The following is a 24226-nucleotide window of genomic DNA, read 5'->3' as shown; positions in this document are numbered from 1 at the left end:
GTGCTGGATAAGAATGAGACAATTTAAAAGGGCACAACCATTGTCTCGGTTCTGGTCATGGAATGCATAATCAGTTCAGATTTGAGGATCTTGCTTTCAAGAGTTTCAGAAGCCAAATCTGGATGACCTCCAGGAAAGGATAACTCGTGAAACTGACATTCTCAGACAACTTGACAGGGAGGTGATTCGCCGTGCTGTTGCAGGAATGATGCACCGAGCCTAGCTGTGCATTGAACGAGATGGTGGCCATGTTGTGGACTAAGACACCGTGGAATTTTATTGCCTTTTTTAATTTAATTTAAATGTTTAAAATAAACACGAAGTTTAGAAGGTTTTTTTTTTTTACCCAACAGCTGTTCGCATTCTTAATGATGACACTTTAATAGTGTGAACATGATTGCAGTTTTTAGGTGTAATACTATGGCATACATACTAGTTAAGTTTTACTGGCGTCTTCATGTCCTACTATTTTATTGTAGCTGCGATTGTATATAGGCCATACTGTTTTAGAATTATTGATATAATTATTATGTATATTTCTGTTTGTTCTTGCTGTCTTTGTAATTGTAATTGTAAATGTGTACATGTGATCTTTTCGTGTGTATTTTCGTATGTATTTTAAATGTTTTAGGCACGCAAAATCAAAGAGCATTTCACTGTATATTTATAAATATGTGTGACAATAAATAAATAAAATGAAATTGAAAAGCTAATGAAATCCTGTTTCGTCTCTTTGTTAGACAATGGTTGTGTTATTTTAAATTGTCTCCTGTGCAGTCATGCATGAAAACTAATCCACTGAAAATGTCATCAAAAGAAGCAAGAAGAGTTACTCTAAAAGTATTATGAAAATATCTTATCTATATTGCTACAGAATAAGACTATGGCCAATTTTAAAAGCGTATAGTTTTATTTGACTCGCACTGTATAGGTCACATGTAATTATTATAGGCCTGCCATGTTTTGTGGGGTTCAGTTTTGTATAGCATAGGGTGCAGAGCCAATGTGATCTTGGACCCAATCTTTGTAAGCTGAGAGTCTGGTGTAAATTCCATATCGACCCTTTTGAGCACAGCCTTCTCCCCAGCTGACAATGCCTATCTGGACCCATCGTTTGCTGCCGTCTGCAACGGTCATCTGCCTCATGACTGGCCCTCCCGAGTCTCCCTTACATGCGTCCTGGTTCCCTTCTTCATAGCCTGCACAGAAAGCTAGGTCGTGCTTGTAATTAAATTCACTGTACTTCTTGGTGTAGTTTAGTTTAAGACTCTCCCGACATTCTTTATTTGTGCGCATAGGCACAGCAAGTTGCTTCAGGTATTTTGAAGAATCGTGACGGCGGCATTCAGAGTCGATGTTACACGTTTGGTTGGATCCCCAGCCAGTTACGAAGGCGTCTCCACGTTGTGCATAAATTGTTGAATCTAGATGAATTTAAACCACAAGCTTAGTTTAAGGCCAAATAAAACAAGACGTATTTTCTGCGCCCATAATATATCGACCCCATACAATGTTATCGCCATTTAGTGACCAGTTAGAAATGTTTCTTGAATTCCAAAAGAGAAAACGAGTGATACACTATGCATACTTTATGAACGACCGAAAATCTTCCCAATTGGCAGAGGAACTATTGGCATCTCTACCCTATGTCATTACATGATAATACATCTTGCGCGCTACATGAAAGCAATGCTCTGAATTAACTGGCTCTAAGTGTGAAAGTTTCGCAGACATTTTCTTGATTTCGACCTCTACAACTGCGGTGGATTGACCGTGATTTCCAAGACTTGGGACCGGCTGCATTACCAGACAAAATTCCAAATCCAGACTTAAACCAATATAAGATAGGGGAGCGATAAAGCTGGTACCGGAAATCCAAAACAACACTTCACAAAATGACCACGTCCCCGGGTCAATGATTCTGGAGTCACCTCACCTTGCATTGTTGGCTGTGGCATGCAGACAGGTCTCACGCTTGGACTGAATGTAGCATTCCGGCTCAAACGCAGCAGGGCTATATCATTATCAAGGTTGTGGTCATTGTATTCTCCATGTCTTATCAGGGCGTCTTCACCATCCAAGTTGTACACTAGGGATGGGTTAACATTTTGTAGTTTTCTCTTGGATTTGTTGATTATACCTGAAACATAGTTAAATAAAACGAGTTATTTTTCGATGTTTGGAAAAGGGATGGCACTATTACATTCAGTTACACTTTTTCTCCGGTGACGTGTGTGGCTTGAATTGGATTTTAAGCATGAATTAGTTTTTGCCGGTTTTGTCCGATGAATGTTTGAGTGGGCGGACATAAGAGAATGGGTGACTATGGTAGGTTGGGTAATCAAATGTGTAAAGGTGCGAGCAGAGGATTATATTCGCAAATCCTCTAGTTTAGCAATAAGTGAATTGCCTGGGCATAGGACTAGAGTTATAACCAAGTCACCACTGCAAGTCAAATCCAGGACGTGCAGTTTCAAGTCAAGTGACAAAATGTTGCAACTCAGAGCTTGTTACTTGTGACTAGAATTATGGTGCAACCCAACTACCCATACCAATTACTGAACGACGTTTCTTTCACTCCTACCTGTGTATACTCTGATGTCAGACCATGGGCAGTGGTTGTCTCTGAAGCAGTGTGCAGCTGTCAGAACCCAGTTACGAGCAATGAGACTACCACCACAGAAAAACCTGGGCTGGAAAAGTACAAATGAACACTTTAAACAGTTCCTCTCGGGTGTGCGTTGTCACGTACGTACCAGTTCTTGAGAGAACTGTCTATTGATGCTGGCTAAACATAACTGTTCTAGGCCGACTCAAGTTGAGGGGATGAGCACGTACCGCCTGTAACTCTAAAAACTTTGGCAAAATAGGGATTGCTATTCGGTGAATGTACTGACCAGACGATGATGTACAGATTAGCACGCGACTTTTTTATCAGAAGAAAGAAATAGTTTAATCATACCACATATCCATCAGATCCTGTAACATCCTCACAGAACAGAGCCACTTGCCAGGGCCATTCGCCAGATTTAGCATTATCTCCGCCGACTATTCTTGACGAAGGCTGTTGATGTGATTTTCCATTGCGCCCGCATGGCGAGTAGTCTGAAAAATAAGATGAGCAAGGGATAAACCTTTTGAATGGTTCTGCATCCTCAGCCCAAGCAACAAATGCATGTAGGCCCTATAGTCTGTTGCGACGGCAGGACACCAACATCACAAAACACAAGCAACACAATCACAGAAAAAATGCAGCCAATACAAACACAACCAACAAATACCAGGGGCATAAAGCAAACGAAACCACCACAACAACAAATGACGACACAAACAACAAACAACAACTTGAACAACAAAGAATACCATACAGCACTTACAAGCAACAACAACAAAAATGGTACAATCAACAATAACAAACCACAAACAAAACAAAAACACACACAATAATAATGCAAAAACAATAAAACCAAAACACAAATCGGATTCTCACCCAATTTCTGTCTCGTAATAACCTGGGCCAGGATGTTAAGATCCCAATAGTCTTTTATCAAGAACATGTTATCTTGGCCGGATGCAATCGCCCTCAGTTCCCTGACATCTGTTTCGAGGCCAACTCCAATACAGTGGATTTCAAAATGATAATGCTCGCGCAGGACTTTTGCTTCTGTCTCTGGCAAGCCAATATGGGCACCCATGTTTGTTTTGCCTATAAAGGAGACATTTAAATACGGTTAGACATTTCAGAAAAATAATAAACTGTTCAAGTGTTTCTAAGAACTGTGAATTAATCACGTGTTGCATTATTAACTATAAATCATTCGGGGGAAAATGAATTCAAATGAAAACATTTTAAATGTTAAACAAAGAAAAACAATCTTCAGACATTTAACATACCTCAGAAATGCATTGAAATTAGCCGTACATGAGCTCCAATGTATAAGTTTATCAAATGCTATTCTTTTTGTGTTTTTATAGTGTTTTTAAGTATGTCATTTCAAACGTTTGTTTTTATATCAACGTGAAAAGCAACCGTTGAACATCACAAAAGACAACAGGAAAAAAATACCCAGAAAAGTGTATTTTTCCCACTGAAAAGTGCCATTTCGACCTGCAAAAGTGTCTGCTGAAAAAAATAACTCGGATCCTGGGGCAAATCTGACCACGGACTTCTTTAATATAGATAAGTGTTAAAAATAATACCTGGGAAAACCTTTAAAACTAAACGTTTTTCAACACTGCCTATGGTTCATGTATTATAATGTTCGGGCCTTAAGTTAAAGCCTGGTGTGGATTACAATTATTTTTTTCAATAAAGAACCAAGCAGTTACCATCTGTGAAGAGGAAAAGATATTTCTTTGCTGTCCTATCATCTTCCTTTATGTTTTCGTGGACAAGCTTGAGTGCTTTGCCCGTTGCTGTTCCCTTTCCTGTGGAAACAAATTGACCAGAACTTCTCAGGAATTCGTGTTATGTCCGTATATCTAATTATATGTACGTATAATTCAAGATGCTGTCTGGTGTCTGCTGTTGTGAGATTAGTGACATTTTCTACGCTTGGATTGGAAAGAATTGCACCGTGATCGTTATAAATTCTTGTGTATGTATTAAGTAAGAAGTATAACTTTTCCTGGCTATTTTAAAACGTTTATCATTCGAATTTACCGATTCTGATGTTCAAATTCGTCCACAGGTCACCTGCATCGATTTAGACACACTTCCAGTGTTTAATTTCGTCTTTTGTCAGACAATTTCAAATTTAAATCAGGCAAAATTTAAACTAGGAGCACACATTTTCGTCACGGAGTATTCGATTTCGTCTCATCCACGCCTTGTCATTCAGAATCAGATTCGTCTAATGCCGCACAATTTAATCCTAATTTTGTTGAATTTCGTCACACTTCATTGTGACATCTTCAGCTCAAGGCAGGTAGGAAGCTAATAAGAATAATTCTGCACTTTATTCTTTCCTTGTTTCCTCATCGATTTATTGTTTGATTTTGATTTTATCTTCTTAAAATAATGCTAGCCTCAATATTTTAAGTAAAATTATTACACTGTGACTTAAAGATGAAAGAATCGTGGTTTTTGACATTTTTCTTTAGTTTCATTTTAACACTTTCTTTTCGTTAGTTTATTTTATTTATGTTGTTTTGTTGATCTTTGTAATCTTTGCACTTTTCTTGGTAACAATAATTATTTGAGTTGAGTTCTCTACTTGGTCCGACGAATCATAGGTCTCTACAAGTCCGACGCCTTATTTGTCCGACGCCTCATAAGTCCGACAAAATCTCATCCCCCAACCAAATAAAGGCCGAAAAGTTCGACGCCTCGTAGGTCCGACAATTAAATTTTAACTTTTATTTTGGTTCATAAGTCCGACGCCTTCCCCCACGGATCGCCGCCACTGATATCAAATCCACTGAGGGCCGGATGTTCGCAAGTTCCGACGCCTCCTAAATCCGAAGCCTCGTTTGTCGGACGTCGGACTTGTGAAGCGTCGGAATTATAAGGCGTCGGACTTACCTTATGATACGACTCCGATAAAATCATGAGCTAGAGTGAATATGTGCCGAATCGTGCTTAAGGACAGGTGGAACCCATAAGAAAACACAGCTTGAAATTGAGTGGTAAATGACTAATTGGTTTTGGTAAAAGCGTGTAAAAAAAATCGGACGAAATTGAATGTTAGAGTTTGTGAATTTGAATGAAAAACGTTTTAAAATAGCCGGTCCAAACCTTTATTACTTCAGTGATGTACACTGCTTGGTTAACATAATTATTGGGTTTACCTATTTGGTAGTAGTTTTGTGATAGGCGTGTGATCATATCATCCAGAGCAAAGTGCACAACTCGTACGGTCCTTTGAGGTTCGGAGACATGAATAGCCATTCGAGCCTTAGATGCAAACAGACAGACTCCATACCGAGCACGTGGGCGACCGTTAGCCTCACCAACCTAGACAGACAAAATTGTGACAGAATCTGTGTCGTCATCCAGAAACTGTCCACAGCTGACAGCACTCCCTCACTCTGCATAGCGGGGGGGGGGGGGGGGGGGGGGGTTCACTGTGTGTGATCATGGAGGAATTCCTCCATGCTGTGATCAACCATTAACCCCGATGTATATTCTTGTAATGAACAAATTTCATACACAGATTTATGTAAATCTTTACAAAGCTCAAACGATTTGTTTCCAGAATTAGATCATTATTTGTTGACAGACCAAGGAACAACAAAGAGACTACAGATGAAGGTTCATACCTGTGTAACAAGAACTTTGGCCAGGTCCACGTAGTATTTGAAGTGAGCCTTTGGAATGCTACCAGATGCATCAAAAACAAAGTAGATATCCATCCCTCCAGGGTGTCTGACATCTATGAACCTCCCTCTGGGACCTGGTGCATTGTCGGCGGTGGTGGTTTCCAGATTGGATGCAAGGCCTTCGATGTCGTATGCCATCCTTGCTGCCACCTCAACGCTGTCATCAAAGTCATACGGCCCTGTAGGAAGAGACTTTTTGTTTTACTGACCGACAGAATAATGACTGGCAACTGAAGCAAGAAATAAACTGAACCACCATATTTCTGAGAACCGACCGCGCAGTGTATTAAACATAGGCCTACAAATAGGATGACTTCAGTTTATAAAAATACAACCTTTGTTATTCTCCTTTTTATCAAACTGTCTTAACTCTATTACCTCGACATGTTGGAGGTTCCCCGCTCCAGCCTCTTGATTTGAGGCACTCTCGCTCATCTGAGCCTAGCAACACCCTGTTTCTGTTGCATTCATACGACACTCTTTCGCCTTTCCGGAATCGCACACCCCGTGCATTAACCATTCGCCCTCCAATAGGAATGCCAGGGTTTGGGCAGTAGAAACCTGTCATGAGAGAAGAAGCACACAGTGAGAAACACTTTTTATGTTTGTTTTCACGATTGTTACTATGCGCACCCTTCTCTCTTCCTTTCTGGTGAGTACAGTTTACTTCTTTATCTGAAAATTCAATCCGGATTAGAGCGGGGCCCAATTTCATGGCTCTACTTACCGTTAGCAAAAACTCCCTGCTTACTGTAACAGAGAAATCCGTGCTCAGAATGAGCGTATTTCACGGGTAAGCGAGGAATTTTGGTTTCTGCGCATGCGTACATCCCATAACTAAGGATTCCGTGATTATAGGCGGTTGTACGAGTGTTTGATATGCCAAGAATTTGGCACATTTACTGAACACAGCGGACTCAAAGTTTGTGCCCTGATCGGAGTGAATTTCGTGGGACACCCCAAACTGACAGACAAAGTCATTCACCAATGTGTGCGCGACTGTAACTGCAGTAGCGGCAGGAGGCGGAAATGCTTCCATCCACTTAGTGCAGTAGCCGCCTACCACCAACACCCAACGATTACCATTGTCCGTTATGGGCAATGGACCGAGCAAGTCTATTGCTTCTCGCTCCATCGGAACACCGACTCGGTATTGCTGTAAAAGGGTACGACCCTTTTCTTAGCAGCTGACTTCTTCTGGCACATACATTGCGGCCTCGGAGGAATGACCGCACGTCCGCAGATATGCCTGGCCAGAAGTACCTGGCTTTGACTTTGGCCAGAGTTTTAATGACCCCAATCTGACCAGATCGTGCAACTCAGACAAAATGCCCTTACGGAACTTTGATGGCAGCACAATTAGCCACCGGACGGACTGTCTGTCATCGGAGTCCCCCCCCCCCCCGCCTATACAGAACTCCTTCAATGACCTCCAACTGGTCCCACTGCGACCAATATGTCTTGCAGGCTGCTGACAAGTGGGAACCTGTCTTCCACTCAGGACGACCATCACCCTCTTCTTTCAACCTCATGAGGAAACAAACGGTATCATCCCGTAACTGTGCTTCCCTTAAATAACTTGGTGATTGGGTGACTACGCCCTAAAATAAAAAAATCACCACGGTGAGATTGCCCCTCAGGCACCACACCAGTTGCCTTATCCTCACTAACTAATATCACGGCCGCACTGTTTGCATTACTGTCTCGACAAACTATCAGCATTTCCATGCTACTTGCCGCTTCCGTGTTCAACGACTATTCCATCTTGCCAGCTGACTCTCGGGGTTCTTAAACTTAAGTACCCATCGCAATGCGCCGTGATCAGGTCTGACCGTCACTCTCCTGCCGTACAAATATTTACACTTCCACATCCAAGAAGTCTTTGTGAGTGACACAGTAGTTTCGCTCAGGTTTACTGAGCATCCGGCTCGCATACACCAGCGCAAGCACTTTTTCAAATTTCGTCACCATCTTGGACCTGCGACAACACCTCCCCGATACCTTTACCAGGTATGACAGAACTAGAGCGGCATGGAGCCTGCTCTTCAGCTCGTCAAATGCCATCTGACAACTCTCAGTCCACACAAACTCCTTTGATTTCTCGGTCAAGGCATAAAGTGACTCTCTCGTTCTCTGCAAACCCCTGTATGAACTTCCGGTAGTACGATGTGAGGCCCAAACGCTTCTAACATCTCGTACACACCTTGGAACTGGCCTGTTTGCCACTGCCTCAATCTTCTGGGGATCCGTGGCTACCCCTGCCTTAGGTAAGCCTTTGAAACACAGGACACTTGCTTGGCTTCAATTTCAGCCGGGCGTTTCTCAGCCTGCCCAAGACAACTCGGAGACGATCCAGGGTATCCGTCACCGTTTGACCAAACACGACAGTGCCATCCAAACAAATCAGTAGGATTTCCCACCGCAAGCCGGCCATGACCTTTTTCATGAGCCGCTCAAACGTTGCCGGGACGTTGCACTGCCCGAAAGGCAAACATTTCCACCGGTACAACCCGTTTCTCACAACAAATGTTGACTTTTGGCTGGTGTCCTCATCCAGAGCGACTTGCCAGTACCCCGACGCCAAGTCAAGCGTACAAAACCACTTCGCCCGGCTCAGCGCATCGAATGTTTCATCACTGCACAGCACAGGATAGGCATCCTTGATGGTAACCGAATTCAACTTTCTGTAATCAACACAGACGCGCTTTGTACCACACATCTTGTCAACCAAAACAATATTTGCCGCTCATGGACTGTCGGAAGGTTCAATCACCCCCCCCCCCCACCCCCTCTTCTCCTGATCGCTAACTTGCCTCTGGATTTCTTCCTGATGGCAATACGGATGACGCCTCATCCGTTCTTTCATCGGCTTAGCATCGCCAGTATTTATGTAAGCTTGACTATCCGTAAATAACACGTCCTAGAAGTCTACCAAACACTTCTGGGCATCCCCATGGTACCTATCCTCTACATTGGCTGTACCCCTTTCATGCAGATCTGGCAAGTGCTGGGGCAATTCCTACCTCGCATTTGCCACCACATCCAACGCACCATGAATTGAACTGTCCTTGGAGATTACTCCAGCTGTCGTCCTCCGTCACGGGCAACTATTTTCTCCTTCCAGGGTTGAAGACTCGCAACGGAACAGCGCAACAGTCTAGAGATCCGGTCAACACCAAGCCTATCTTGGCTAAATCGCCACAGCCTTCTATCGGTTCCAGAAATGGCTGGCCCGGCCAAGTTGGGACCCTTCTGAGCAATTATACCCGGGACCGTAGTTTTGGGAACTATAACTCGTCCCAAAAAGGGCTCGCCTGCACCATTCGTGCACTTGATTCGCTCACATGAGCCTCCACTCAAACAACGGAAGTCTAAGTGTCCACCCATGGGCACCGGTAAATCAATAACAAGGATACCACTGTGCTTCATTTCGGCAAACACCGCTTTCACTTGGTGCGTTGCCCTACCAACTTGCACCTCAACCCAAGCTATATACCCAGCACAGCTAGTTCACTACCGTCAACTTGCTTCACCTGAACGTCTTCCGTCTCCAGGACGGGTCTCTTCTCCCTTGGGATTCGGTAATACACCATACTACTTATCAAAGTGTCAGTTGCCCCCGTGTCAATCAGTAATTCACACTTGGTTGACCTTACCATCCCATTCACAAACATATCGAATTGAGGCAGAGTAAATACTCGTTGCCCATCCTCATATTTGGACCTCTGTTTCCATCACCATCGCTGTCACTGAGTCGTCTTTTGGACCCTCCATACCATTTAGCCTTCCCACGCGTCCTATGCGGGGCTGACTGTTGTGTTGGAGTGCCATCCTACCTCGGAGTTTTCTAACACTCCCGGGCAAAGTGCCCTTTCTCATCACATTTGAAACACTTCAAGTTACCAAATTCGGCCCTTGTGTGTCTTAGGAGACAACACGCCCTTGCCCTGACCCTGGCCTTTAATCTGACCAGACAATGACTTCACCAACTTGGCCACAGATTCCAAAGTCTTGGCCTGCTTATTGAGACTTTCCTCTAGAGTCTCAACCTCTGTTCTGTTACGGAGCCCAAGGCCCTCTCTAATTGAGCGGGTTTCCGGTCCAGCAATTTGTGCTGTTCGACCTTAAACTTTCAGTCTCCAGGGCATGCTGCTTCGTCGAAAGTTTTCGGACGGGCCCTATTGATGCCCTCCCTAACTGAATGATTGTCAACGGCGTCTATGAAGAGGTTCTTCGCCAACCTCTCCCGAGCATCCTCCTGCATCTCACGGAATGCTCTCGCTGCAAACTCGTGAGTGGATAATTCCAGCAAGCTCTCCTTCGGCTTTGGGTGCCGATATCTCAGTTCAACGAGATAATGTTCACTCCGTCGAGCTGACCCAAACCTGCGCTCCATCCAGCAGCTTGACAAGTGCACTGTTCGTGTACTTGTGGCCTGAGTCAACCGACAATCGTAGAGCATCTCTAAGCAAGCTTACGGCTAACCACCTCGTAACCTGCTCCTCGCTCAACATGTTTACTTTTTTACTAAAGATGGCGGAAGTACTTTCCCACTATACGGGTTGGGAATAATGTTTGGCCTGCGACTTGGTCGCTCCCAACTTTCCTTCTGACCCACAGTGGACACGTGACTCTCGTTTCAGTGGCCAAGGACCCACTGCACTGACGAGATGTTAACTGCAGTTGCTCTTTGCCTCGACTGGTCGAGTTACGAAGCTTAACAGTTGATGGCTATGTACCAGTGTAGGGGTATCCCCATATCACCAACAAACGAATTGGTATTCGCCTAATTCTTTCCATGCCACCTTGCCCCTACAGGAACAGCGTTAGGTCGTCCATGCATTGACCCTTTCGTTCCCTGGAAAAATGCGTCGACTGCGCTCGGGAAAATATCCCTGAGCTCTGTCCCTTCCGAGTCATACTTCCATACTTTCCAAGCGCACCTCCCTCCCCACTTTAGGGACAAACTCAGGCAGCACATTTGCGCCAAACACTCTCTCCGTTGCTCCCGAGGCATACCCAGAAGTCACTTCGGGCAACCTAAGCTCAAAATCAGAATTAACTCGATGGACCACACGGCTTCTCTCGGCTTGCGTAACCGTATTTTCTACCTTTGCAGGGAAACACCCTACTGCAATTCCAAGGTAGCCTCCAACTCCTTTGCAATGACGTCATTTTACCACTGCAGTAATTTGGCTTCCATTCGCAGTCGTTGCACCGCGGCCCTCGCTCATAGTTCAAAACACACCTCCACAATAACCACAGAAACCTACCGACAATCCACAACACGTGCAACTCAATTGTTTAACAGTGAAATCAACTTCATCAATCACAATCATCCCACTTCTGACAGCATTTGTGGTGGGACCTCCACGGGCCAACACAAGTCTGTTAGGACCAAGTGTGACACCTATTGGGTGCCGGTCAAGATGCTCTTCTCAAATCAAGGCTCTTCCCAAGACGAGAGACCACTCAGAGCGACCTCAAGGCTAAGGATGCATGTCCGTTTTTGTGGAAATATACCACCGATTGTGAGTGATTGTTAATACCCTGTTAATTGTACAATGAACCTGTAACAAAGACAGAACTTTAAGCAACAATGATCATTTATTCAACAATAATCAATAAATGTACAGATATTGAAATTAATTGGCGTGGTTGTTTTATTATCTGGGTCCTGTAATTATAATTGGGAGACAAACAAGTGTTCACATATCAGCAGCAACGCCGACAGCATCAGAAATGCACAATGTAAGCAATAGACCACAATGTAAGCAACTACTAAGTCAGTATAAGTGAGCAACAGTGTAAGCAATGTACCACAGTGTATACGTAATGCACTACCGCACCAGCAATGCCCAACGCGTAAGCAATGAACAATCTTTTCAGCTTTGTACTCGATTACGCTTCACCCCTGCAAGCTAGCGTCAGCATCGCACAGTACTTTGTACAGCTGCACGTCAGCATATGCAAAACGTAACTTTAGCACAGTAACGGCTTGTACCGACAACGCAAGTCAGCATTACACACAATACGGAGTGCAAGCATCGAGCCACCTTATTCTTCGCTGTCCACAGCTAAACTGACCTGCGTGTCCACGTGAGTACCCCTCACGTAATGTACCTACGCGCATACATGCACTATACCATATAAGCCTTTGGGAACCAATCGCATGCGTGCATTCACGCACTAAGCGCTAGATTTAAACCCTGTCCAGTCACGCACGCACTACAGTAATTCATTCATAACATTAGAATACAATAACGCTACATTAGCCCTAGACTGACAATAGTCCTTTCACTTTCCGTTACGGTATTTATACCACCATGTGTGTTCCAACCGCGTGCATCATATGCATAGGGCGCAGTGCTGCACGCATGTCTGACTTGTGCACGCATGTCGGACAAAAATCACGGCTATGATTGGTTAATTAACACCAAGGGGCGGGGCTTTAATAAATCGATATATTTCAGAGCGAATGTTTTAATTGTATGTTCTGCTCTGAGCCATCCCAATAGACTGATGCATTACGCCCCATTCAGGTGTGTTTTGACCAATCACTGCCGTGATTAATGTCCGATCTGCGTGCATTTTGTGTATGAAGCGCGCAACTGGAGCATTAGACTGACGCTTCGGGACAATATCGCGCGTAGTTGAAGAGCTCACTGGATCGGAAGGATGTCATCCTAATGGATAGAGCACATGCTTCCAAACATGCCTGGCACCACAACGAAAGACACTTAAGTCATTATGTGCTAAATTTAGAGTGAGGAAACTGAACTTGCCCTCTTTGATAAACAGTCTGTTGAATAGATATGTTCTACCATTTCTGTGTTAGTAGAATGGTGAATACACCTCATTGGATTGAACATTGGAACGGGAACAAATCCCGACCTTCAAGAAAACCAAGAAAATTTAGGATACTCCATATGTATATTCTGACACTTTGCATACAGTGTGTTCATGAAGGCCTACAATTTGATTCGGTTATCCTGACCAAATTTGCATTTTAACCCGTCATTCAATAAAACTGGACTCACTTTGTGGTAGAGTTTTCATGGTAATAATAATTTTTGACAAGTGCAGTGGAAACCCAGGCGACTTACTCTCATGATCGCATGTGGTTAATGAACCATTCCACTTCCCATTCGGTAGGCAGTGCCTGACTCTTGATCCTTGGAGGCTGTAGCCAGATCGACAACGGAAAGTTACACGTCCTCCTACCTTCCGGGACTCTAGGTACCTACTTCCTCCAAACTGGATGTGACCGGGGTCTGGACATTCAATTTCTATTGATCAGAACATGGCAAATATAGTAAGTAGTTTATTTTTGAAACTGATGAATTTAATTCCATACAGATTCGCTCATACATCAGTACGAGATAACAAAACTGTTTGGGGCTTCATCCAAATAATAAGGATTTCATGTGGAGGTAAGACAGAATGAGCTAAGAGACCAGAATGTCATGTTAAATAAGTCATTATAATTACACCGATTTGGTCCAGAAGGACCGGCAAGGGGCACATTGGGCCCTAAAACCAACTTCCAATTTCCATATGTTTCGCCCCCGCCCCCGATTTCCGAGCATGATTTTGCAGCATATGATTCGAACAGTATTTGTAACATGGTGGTGGTGGTGGTGGCGATGGTTGTTGCTCTAAAAACGTCATCCTAGGCCATAGTTTAACATTATGTAGCATAATTGTACTTTCAAATTTGATAAAATCGTTCTTTGATTTAACAGACATCCATTTACATTACACTTTTTTTTGTTTTTGATACAAAATTAAGTACTTCTGGTAGCGTTACAAATGCTGTACATCTTCTCAGACAGGAATTATCAAATGAAATCCCGAAAAACAAAGACAATTGAGTCCATGGCGGCCATAATAATATCCCTGTTATTTTTTGTACTTGATCCGTTTACATTTTTTTTTTATAAATAATAAAAGTAATATAACCAATGTTTTGGTTGCCCTTGCCTCCTCTGACATCCCGCGCGATTGCTAATGGTATTACAAGAGACATTATAAGAAATTAAACCAAATGTCATGCTGATCTGCAAGAGCATTCCTGCAGACAATGACAAAACTCCTAGAAGGGGCGCATATTGTGCGCTTCCCCCTCCAGCATCCAATCTTGATGGGTTAGAGGTCAAAAGGTATTTTTTTATTGATTAATCAAAGCTTGTCTCAAAATGTCCAGTTTAACTAAGACATTACATTTTGCAATGTAATGTGTACACTCCTCAGCAATGTTGTCAACCTGCTAGACTAGTCCATAAGTGGATAACTACAAAAAAAAGATGTTGACATTGTTGGAAAGATAAGTGTAGGGCCCACCTGTATAGCTGCCGAAGATGTCAGCATTACTAGTTGATAAATAAGCAAATAGAACAAAAGTGGAAAATATTTTAGAAATTCTCTCTTTCTCCAGTGCTGAGGTCGAGTCCATTACATTTCCGGTCACAAATCGCTAATCCTTTCTCAAGGCCAATTACAAGTAGCAGTGGATGAACAATAACTGGCACTTTTCATATCAACCTGAGACTGAATTACTTGTGATTGATTTGTAGGGACTTGTGAGGACTTATGAGGACTTGACAGGACTTGTGAGGATTTGACTACAAAACCGTATAAATGCAATGATTTAAAGGACATACCTGAGCAGATAGGATCAAGGTCTGACCATGTCCTGTTGGGGAAGTGTAAGCTTGGTCCTGAACATTCCCTCCAGGTCTTGCCAAGGATACGATAGCCCGCATCACAGCGGTAGTCCAATACCTCCCCAAGCCTGTAAGTCCTGTTCGCCGTGTTACTTTGTAGATGGCTGATCTCAGCTTCACTCTCCAAAAGCGATGGGCACATCACCTCTACAAAATACATAAGCACAAGTAATTTGAGGTGTTTTTTTCTTGGCATGGTCTTACGCTTTACAATTGAAAACCTTTTGCAGAATTGTAATAAAGTCATTGAAAGTCAATCACAAGTCACTCAATCTCTTAATTGTTCAATTCTATCGAAATGAATTATGATTCATAAATACCTCAGACAGTTTAGCCATTTCTATTGGTCGAGAGCCCGTCACGTGGCTGGTCTTAAACGGATGATAAAGACATGGCTAGCTGGTCTTAAACACTTTTCCAGTGTCACATAAAATGTGGACTCCTAAAAATCCAGTGCCTCTTACCGTTTTATTGGTTGAACATTCACAGTCCTCGCGTAGGCATGCGCAAAACTACCAGTGAGTCAGAATTTTATAGTTCTAAATTTGAAATGCAACGCCCAAGGTGCATTCTGCGCGACATTGCACAGAACGTGCCACGCGCGCGTCAATCGCCATAAAAGGGTTGTTTACATCTTAATCGCCAGCTGAACACTCCATTATTTAGCTAGAGGGATGTTTCAAAAAGCATGAAGTGAACTTGTTGAACAAAATCGGGATTTTTTGACCAAAATATTATATTTTTTTACCGAAAAGGTATTTATGAATGGGAATAAATATGTGCTCGGTCTGTATTAATCACTCTGTTTAAGACCGCTTAGAGTCTGGGTGCTGATAATTACCCTAACCTCCGGGTAATTATCAGCACCCAGACTCTAAGCGGTCTTAAACAGAGTGATTAAAATCTCTCGAGCACACATTTATTCCCTTATTAAAATGGTTGTTTTCCCCTGTAACTTGTAATTTTTTTAATAATTGGGGTGTGACTTGAATCCTGATGGACTGAACTACAACTCTTTTGAATTGTCTTTCTTTGCAATTATGTGTTGCCAATAATAAGATTATGGAAGTGAACTTTGTATGAAACAATTTCATAGCGTTCGTTTGTTTGTTCATATTGTTTTAAATTTTATAAATTTATAACGTTCAAATTTATAACTTTGTAGATGGCTGATCTCAGCTTCACTCTCCAAAAGCGATGTGCATATCACTTCTGTTAGAATATGAAGCGGTCACGGGTAGTCTGTGATCAATGTTTTACGTTGTTTCTTGTGCTGCACAAAATATACGCAGACTCTGTACATACTCTGCACTTATACTTACTGCTTACTGTAACCTTAAAATTCTGGGCTAATCGACTGGACTGATTAATACGTATTTTCAAAATATGACTTTCACAGATCCAGTGCAGGGCTCCTTATGCTTCTCGGGTTAATAAATTAAAGCAAATTGCACTTTTGTGTACTTCGTCCCAAACAGTAGCCACTTGTAAGGAAAAGCAAAAAAAAAAAAAAGATTCAGTGTAACATCGACTGCCTCTGATAGTTAACTATGAAATGTTAATTATGTGCGCGTAGTAGATCGTGTAAGCTAGTCTCTGTATTTTATCCTCTTCGGCTGAAATTTACGGACGTGCACTAATACCGTCGACCACTTTATAATGCGTTATTCGACGCTTTACAAGTGGCGTTTTCCATTTAACACCTGTATACAGACCCGAATTTGTGCACGTGCAATGGGGATAAATGGTGATTTTCAAGTGCCTCCGACGACCGCATGCCCGTCGGCAGACCTCCCATCACATATTTTGCACACTAGTTGTTCGGGGACTCCTTGCTCACATGACCAGTGGCGTAGCCACCGGGGGGGGGGCGTGGGGGCGACCGCCCCTCCCCCCCCCCATGAAACCTTGTCGCCCCCCCCCCCCTGAGATTTTGAGTTTCTAAAAAAATTATCATTGATCTACATGATGCCATGGGCCCTATTATGTACTACAATGTATCTTTTGCTTAGAAAATATTGGTTAAAGTGATCAGAAATAGCCTCAGATAGCACCGCAGAGCATTTAGAATCCAAAATTTTTCGGGGCCCTTAAGCGGGCCCCTAACCCCACGCCTATAGCTCAGAATTCTGGTAGCTGATTCAATGAATCCAACCTCGAAAACAATGTTCACAAAATTTTCTTATGCCTTTAGCTGAGAAAACCTCGAAAATTATGTTTAAATTATTATCTTTTGTGCTAAGATAATTATTGGTTAAAGTGGTAAGAAATTGCCTCAGATCAAACCACAGAGCATCGAAAATCCAATTTGTTTCGGGGCCCTTAAGCGGCCCCCGAACCCCACGCCAATAGCTCAGAATACCGATAGCTGATTTAATGTCTCCAACCTCGAAAACGATGTTCAAATAATTATCTTTTGCCAAGAAAATATTAGTTAAAGCATGGAGGAAAGTCGTAAGAAATTGCTTCAAATCACACCACAGAACATCTAGAATCCAATTTTTTTCGGGGCCCTTAAGCGGGCCCCGAACCCCACGCCGTAAGGGCTTTGCGCTTCGCGCTTGCATCAGTTATGATCAAGGTATGTCCCCCCCCCCCCCACTTTTGAGAAGCGATTGACGCACCTGCTTGACGCCCCCCCCCCCCCATGAAATGTTCCAGCCCCCCCCAAAAACCCTGATATTTATTGTTTAGTTACTTTTTTGGAGGGAATACGATAAAATTCCTTACTTAAAAACGTGTGACAGCATGAACTCACCACGACAAGTTGGCATGGGTGAGCTCCACTCTCCAGACATTCCACAAGTAATCTGGCTGAGACCCACGATTGAGACAAATCCAGGCCAACATGCGACATCGATCTTGGTATTAGGACTGAATGATGCGTCGTCATGGCGACTCCTCCTGTCCGATTCTACCAGCGTCCAGTTTGCACCATGGAGAACACCTGGACTCTGGCAACTGTTCTCCGCTGAATGATGGAGAAGACATTGTATCAAAATATATATGTTTACAAAGTCCATAATTAGTCCTTAATAGGATCAGTCAAACTGCAAAACTCACGCAGGCCAAGGCCCTACACAAAATACACAGTACGTACATGTAGGTCTAGGCTCTATATAAAATATACAATACATCCCAACATACCCACAGCATTTGTTTTTGGGGCTCTAGCATAGCGTCGCCGCGGAAACACGTACCGCCATTATTTTCATATCATGTTAAAGCTTGGATAACTTTTAGTGGAGCTGCTAAGCGAAAAATCGTGCACTTTGGGGTAAAAGCATGAACTTTGGCATGTGGGGTCAATATGGGCTAGAAATCATTTTAAGATCGGGACCCATCCTGGATTTTGCCCATTTTTGGGGCGGAGCTTGATTTTTTGAAAAAGGGGGTGCAAACAATAAAAACTGTATTTAACATCCATTTTCTAGTTTTTCTATGCTTTGAAAATAAACTGAAACATAAAATAAGACATTCTAGCATTTTAGCACCTGTTATTTTTCACCCATTTTGTGGGCGTGGCCTAAATGTGTAAAAGAGGCGGTATATATTAGGAGTTTGGTTCAAATATGGAAAATACCATTCAGTTGGGTGGTAAAATCTTGAAAATTGGCAATCAAAATGGGCTGAAAATCATTTTAAGAGGGTGGATCCATATTGGATCTTGCCCATTTTGGGGGCGGAGCTTGATCGGTTAAAAAGGGGAGTGCAAAATTTAGAAAAACGGTATTTAACATCCATTTTCCTTTGTTCTTCATGCTTTTAAATAAACAGAGGCATGATAAAAAAATTCCAACTTTCAAACACTTGTTATTTTTTACCCTTTTGTGGGCGTGGCCTAAATATGAAAAGGAGGCCGCACATTGGAGCAGCTTGATTCAAACGAGGGAAAATCATCACTTTTGCTGGTAAAAACACAACATCTGCATTGGTTAACTATGTTTTACCATACACAGTAAATATAAATTTAAAAAGGTTGCAAGGATTTTGCCTTTTTAGGGGTGGAGCTACAATTTTAAGTAGGGAGTTGAATATTCTAGAAGATTAAATATTTCTTATTTTAATTAGTGTGATTGGCTACAAGTAACATAGGTTACAGCAGCTGCGGCATTTCCTTGTTTGTAAACACTACCAGCATCAGGGGGGGGGGGGGGGCAACGGTGGACTTCACCTATTCTTGCAAGTGCTTTTATGTGGGCATGTAAACATGAAAATAATTTTTTTTAAATATGCGCAGAGTATACGTCAATTCCTTGCAGTGTGTTCTGCTGAATTTATATCATATGGATGTTTGGACTTGCATGGAAAGTAATATCTTAATGTTTGAAAAGGTGGGATTAATATTTTTGAGAAATTATGTAGCTTCTTAAAAAATATGCTTGCACTTTGATAAACAATTCCAAAATATACAAAGTACATGCAGGAATGTATGTATTGAAAGCACAATATCTTTACATCACAGCAACAATGTAGCTGATAACATTATTTGTGTCATTATTTGTGCCCAAAACATTGCCACTTAATACGAATTAATACAAGACTTATATCTGCGTATCGCATGTGTCGCCTATATATTTTGTGTTCTTAAAAAAATGTTCTTGACATTGTGTGCATTTTTAAGCAACGACCTCAAATGACCCCTACATGACTTTTGACCTCCAATTTTGGAAGAGTTGTGATGAACCCCAACCCAAGGAGCATTACATCCAACTTCAGTGACATTAAACTGATCCATCAAATTCTGTAGACAAAGAAACATTTGAAGCATATTTGAACAATGACGTCTAATGAGCCCTAGATGACCTTTGACCTCAGTAATTCCATGAAGAATTGTGTCTTTTCATGCACCCAAGGGTCACTGCATCTAAGTTTCATCAAAATCCATGAAAACACGTAGAATGTTGTTAGCTTTCCCCAAAAACTGTTAATTACAGTTTTTCCACAGAAGTTCCAAGGGTAAGTTTGGAAAAATGTTGATGAATGGTTTTTAAAAAGTCGGGGGGGGGGCTCTTTCAGGCGATGACAACACCATTCACGTTTTGTAAGCCCCGTATTAAAGTAAAGGTCAAGTGACTTCATGTACTTTAATATTGTTTGTCAATTAATGGTCTATCTGATTACAAAAAATCAACATGAGTTTTCTTTTGTTCAAGACTTCGTTCAAGCGATGGCCACTTTTGAAAATGTTGGATAAGGCCAAAAAAAATAAGTCTCCGGTTTCTGGTATGGAGCTTGCCCCAAAAGTGGTGCGGCAACGCGGCTTTTTTTTTTTTTTTACCTGTTTTTTTTTTTTTGGCTTCAAATGTCGGCTGATGACTGCAAATGGTGCCCGACTAAACTTAGTGCAAATATATGGGAGTCCAGAGAGGCCACATAAAGCTTACTCTCGATCATAACCCCATCTAAAAACACGTTAAAATTGTGCAGCAGCAGAATTCCAGTCAAACCAGTGAGTTTGGCGGTTTTGAGACATCATCTTGTATTGAAAAAAAAAACTTTTTCATTTTTCCGACGCGCATGGCTACGGCGACGCGCGCGCATACCAGAAACCGGAGACTTTTTTTTGGCCTAAGGGTTAATCTTTGTTCAAAGTTTCATGTTTATACAAGGTACTGTTTAGAAGAAAAGAAGCGGAGCATCATGTAGAAAAAAAGGAAACAAAGGGCAGAAGAAAATTGTGACCATTTCATTGTGATCGGGTTGTACCCACAGAGCTATATTAAATCACCAGAGCGCTAACTCCTCGCTTTTTTGCGCAGAAAAGCCATGAAACCGTTCTGGGCGCAGACGTTTTGAATTCATGTGGGTGTTTGTAAAACAAAATGAAATTAGATGAAGTGAATTTCAAAAGTGCACTCTAAATGTGGTATCTACCAAAATGACATCATATAGAGTAGTGGCCAACCAACATTCGTGCCGAATTTTAGGAAAATCACGCAAAAAAATATAGGAATTACAATGGGGGAGTGAGGGGGAACAGCAATGCGGTCTTTAGCAGATCCAAAACACCCCAGTCCTGATAGCGTGATAGGGTTAACTTTCAATAGAGTGTGGTCGTATCAATGAAGAGAGAATCCACAGCCATTGACTCCTGGCAATTGCTTCAATATTTACACATAGGGCCAAAAAATAATAATTCTGCTTCCGGTACCCCACCTACCCTATTTTGACAGCCCCTACCCTAATATTGTTTTGGGAACAATGAAAAAATTAAACAAAAACCATCAATTACCACCTTTTCCCATGATATACACGCAGACACCTACATATGATCAGCACAAAAAGAATGCACCCCACAAGAATTCTTTACCTTCCTACCCTATTTTTCAAATGCCATGTTATCGGAAACAGAACTATTTTTTGGCCTAGGCTGTATGTACCAGGTACATCTAAGGACATGAAACCACTTTGAGTAAGTATACCCAGTAGAAATATTACCATTTTACCTTTCTATGCGAATATTCAGCCCTCTACTTTAAAATGTGGCTCCACCCCTAAAAGGGCAAAGTCCTTGCAACCTTTTAAACTTATCTTTACAGTGTATGGCAAACATAGTTAACCAATGCAGAATTTGTGTTTTACCAGCAAAAGTGTTGATTTTCCCTCGTTTGAATGAAGCTGCTTTAATGTGAGGACTCCTTTTCATATTTAGGCCACGCCCACAAAAGGGTAAAAAATAACAAGTGTTACAATATTGGATTTTTTGTTATCATGTCTCTGTTTATTTAAAAGCATGAAGAACAAAGGAAAATGGATGTTAAATACAGTTTTTCTAAATTGTTATTTGTTTGCACTCCCCTTTTTAACCGATCAAGCTCCGCCCCCAAAATGGCAAGATCCAAGATGGATCCACCTCTTATAATGATTTTTAACCCATTTCGACTAAACATGCCAGTTTTCAAGATTTTACCACCCAACTGAATGGTATTTTTATATATTTGAACCAAACTGCTAATATATACCGCCTCTTTTACACATTTAGGCCACGCCCACAAAATGGGTGGAAAATAACGGGTGTTTACAAGCTAGAATGTCTTATTTTATGTTTTAGCTTACTTTAACACATAGAAAAAACGAGGGAAATGGATGTTAAAAACAGTTTTTATTGTTTGCACCCCCTTTTTCAAAAAATTGAGCTCCGCCCCCAAAATGGGCAAAATCCAGGATGGGTCCCGATCTTAAAATGATTTCTAGCCCATTCCGACCCCGCATGCCAAATTTCATGCTTTTACCACAAAGTGCACGATTTTGGCCAAAAATGGACCTATATAAGCAGCTCCACTATTTATCTAAAACAGATTAAAAAATGATTTCTTTTTTTATTAATTAATTTCCTTAATCAGTTGTGTTGTAAGGTCTTTGTTCTTCTGTAATACACACGAATACAAACCTAATTAAACTTTCATTGCCACCGTCAAAGTAACGCAGAACCTGCCAGCAGTAAGGCACTCTGGGCAAGGAGTTTAGAAAGTTTAAACAGGGTCATCACATTCGGTTTTAGATTCATTGTTGACAAAAATGGTTGCCAAAGTAGTACAGGGTGGTCCAATAAAAGTTGACACTTTTACAGACGCAGATTACTCAAATTTGGGGATATGTTGTAATTGTTTTAAGATATGCCTAAATTACAAGATATAAGTGGTATATGATGAAAGCGGCATTGACAATAACGCCTAAATTAAAAAAAAATGGTGGTCATTTACACAAAAATGGTCCAACCCGGGTTTGTCCTCACGCAAGTCTATCAGACATAGTCAAAAGAACAGCACTGCGTGCGCCAAAACTGCAAAACAATGACCATATCTCATACATGCGAGTGGAAAAACTTGGGGGGTGGGTACCATTTTTCTGTAAACGGCCACCATTTCTTAATTTAGGCTTTTTTTCAAATGTCATTTTCACCAGATACCACTAAGTTGCTGTATTTTAGGAATATCAATTTCAATATGTCTCTCCAATTTTGAGAAATCTGCGTCTGAAAAAAGGTGTGAGCGTTTTTGGACTGCCTGTACTTTCCTATTCTCGAAAACTGGGCTCAAGGGACGTAAACAAACCGAAAGTTAAACTCGAACAGTGGTATACCTCTGCATTCTATGATTCCTCCAGTCCATTCTAAGCCACGTTGAGTCTTTGAGCAGGTCTTCGTTCTTGGCCCAACTGGCTGGAATCCAGACTTGCATTTAAAAAAGGCTCTGCCTCGAAGTTGCCGTTTCCTCCGATCAAAACGAACTTCTTTTCCATTCCAGGGCCTCTCCGGCACTGAACAGCCAATCGCTGAAATAGATGAATTCTAGAGTCTCATTCAATAGCCCTCAAGCATAATGACGTCACATTTTGTTTACATGTGACTTCATTTTGTCACAAGTCTATTACATCCGTCACAAGTGAATCACAAGTTATGCTTTTCAAATGTCATGTGACAAACGCATCCCCATGCAGCGGTGTAGCCAGGGTTCTCATCCTAGGGGGCGTGTGTGGGTGGGGGGGGGGGCTTGAGGTTACATGGAGGGGCGCCCAAAAATTTCGTCCGTGCTGAAAGGTAGACAGGGTTTTCTTCACCGGACACCCGGCCGCCCTCCGTAAAATCAAATGGGGGGGGGGGGGGGGGGGGGGGAGGCTGTACCCCATCTTCCAATGGGGCCCTGTTCAAAACATCATGGCTACATTAGACAATAACTACCGCTATTCGCGTCACGTCATTCGAGCCAACGGACGTTATAATAAACAACCACTCGCGTGGGGAAAAAAATGGTAAAGAATACGCACAAAATCGCATCGGACATTATTCTTCCGGCTAATCATGGTAACTCATGACTGTGCTTTTCTCCAGATGCCAAATTTTCAGTGGGGAAGGGGCCGACTGGAGGGGGGGCGAACTTTTTTATTGGGGTCGTGCCCCCCCCCCCCCCCCCCCCCCCCGTAGCTACGCCGCTGTCCCCATGTCATTGTTTATTTCTGATATTCCCGATTTGAAATGTCGTGGGCTTGACTATCACTCTGATAATTTTCCAGACAGGGGCCCACGAGATTCTCAAACTTTTCCCTCATTTGTACGTAAGTTGAGGATTTACACTACCGATTGCTTACTTTAGAAATAAGAGGCTCTAACACGTTTGTATCAAAAAGAGGAAATGCATGTATAAGTCTGGTTTACCTAGCTGGGCAAGTTTGTACAT

General features: G+C 42.2%; 2 protein-coding genes across 2 annotated transcripts; both read right to left on the bottom strand.

The window, feature by feature from the left end:
* Positions 1-905: 905 nt before the first annotated feature.
* LOC119721060 (complement C2-like) lies at positions 906-15469 on the bottom strand. The gene is made up of 11 exons (XM_038190938.1): positions 14985-15469; positions 13428-13610; positions 6700-6882; positions 6262-6500; positions 5791-5956; positions 4330-4428; positions 3491-3706; positions 2963-3105; positions 2585-2693; positions 1937-2140; positions 906-1424 (listed from the first exon to the last, which is right to left on the bottom strand). The coding sequence occupies exons 1-11, from the start codon at positions 15292-15294 to the stop codon at positions 973-975; spliced, it is 2304 nt and encodes a 767-aa protein (XP_038046866.1). The 5' UTR covers positions 15295-15469; the 3' UTR covers positions 906-972.
* Positions 15324-24226, bottom strand: LOC119720901 (P-selectin-like). Its single transcript, XM_038190768.1, has 5 exons — positions 24205-24226; positions 23133-23324; positions 17806-18018; positions 16206-16259; positions 15324-15337 (listed from the first exon to the last, which is right to left on the bottom strand). Exons 1-5 carry the CDS (start codon positions 24224-24226, stop codon positions 15324-15326), a joined length of 495 nt encoding a protein of 164 aa, XP_038046696.1.

The sequence above is a fragment of the Patiria miniata genome, unplaced genomic scaffold (genome assembly GCF_015706575.1).
Source record: "Patiria miniata isolate m_02_andy unplaced genomic scaffold, ASM1570657v1 HiC_scaffold_9, whole genome shotgun sequence".
Taxonomy (NCBI): domain Eukaryota; kingdom Metazoa; phylum Echinodermata; class Asteroidea; order Valvatida; family Asterinidae; genus Patiria; species Patiria miniata.
The sequence above is the reverse complement of the archived record's forward strand: the minus strand, read 5'-3'. Positions and strand labels throughout refer to the sequence as shown.

What these genes read in the sequence shown, in the direction of transcription:
- LOC119721060 (XM_038190938.1), bottom strand. Translation starts at nt 15,294, where the DNA reads ATGACTTTATTACAATTCTGCAAAAGGTTTTCAATTGTAAAGCGTAAG. An exon ending in CCTTGATCCTATCTGCTCAG is followed by an intron (nt 13,611 to 14,984) that starts GTATGTCCTTTA and finishes TCTGATCAATAG; the next exon opens with AAATTGAATGTCCAGACCCC. An exon ending in TCTTTTCCTCTTCACAGATG is followed by an intron (nt 3,707 to 4,329) that starts GTAACTGCTTGG and finishes TCTCCTTTATAG; the next exon opens with GCAAAACAAACATGGGTGCC.
- LOC119720901 (XM_038190768.1), bottom strand. Translation starts at nt 24,226, where the DNA reads ATGTACAAACTTGCCCAGCTAG. An exon ending in GTACAAACTTGCCCAGCTAG is followed by an intron (nt 23,325 to 24,204) that starts GTAAACCAGACT and finishes CATCTATTTCAG; the next exon opens with CGATTGGCTGTTCAGTGCCG. An exon ending in ACCCATGCCAACTTGTCGTG is followed by an intron (nt 16,260 to 17,805) that starts GTGAGTTCATGC and finishes ATATTCTAACAG; the next exon opens with AAGTGATATGCACATCGCTT.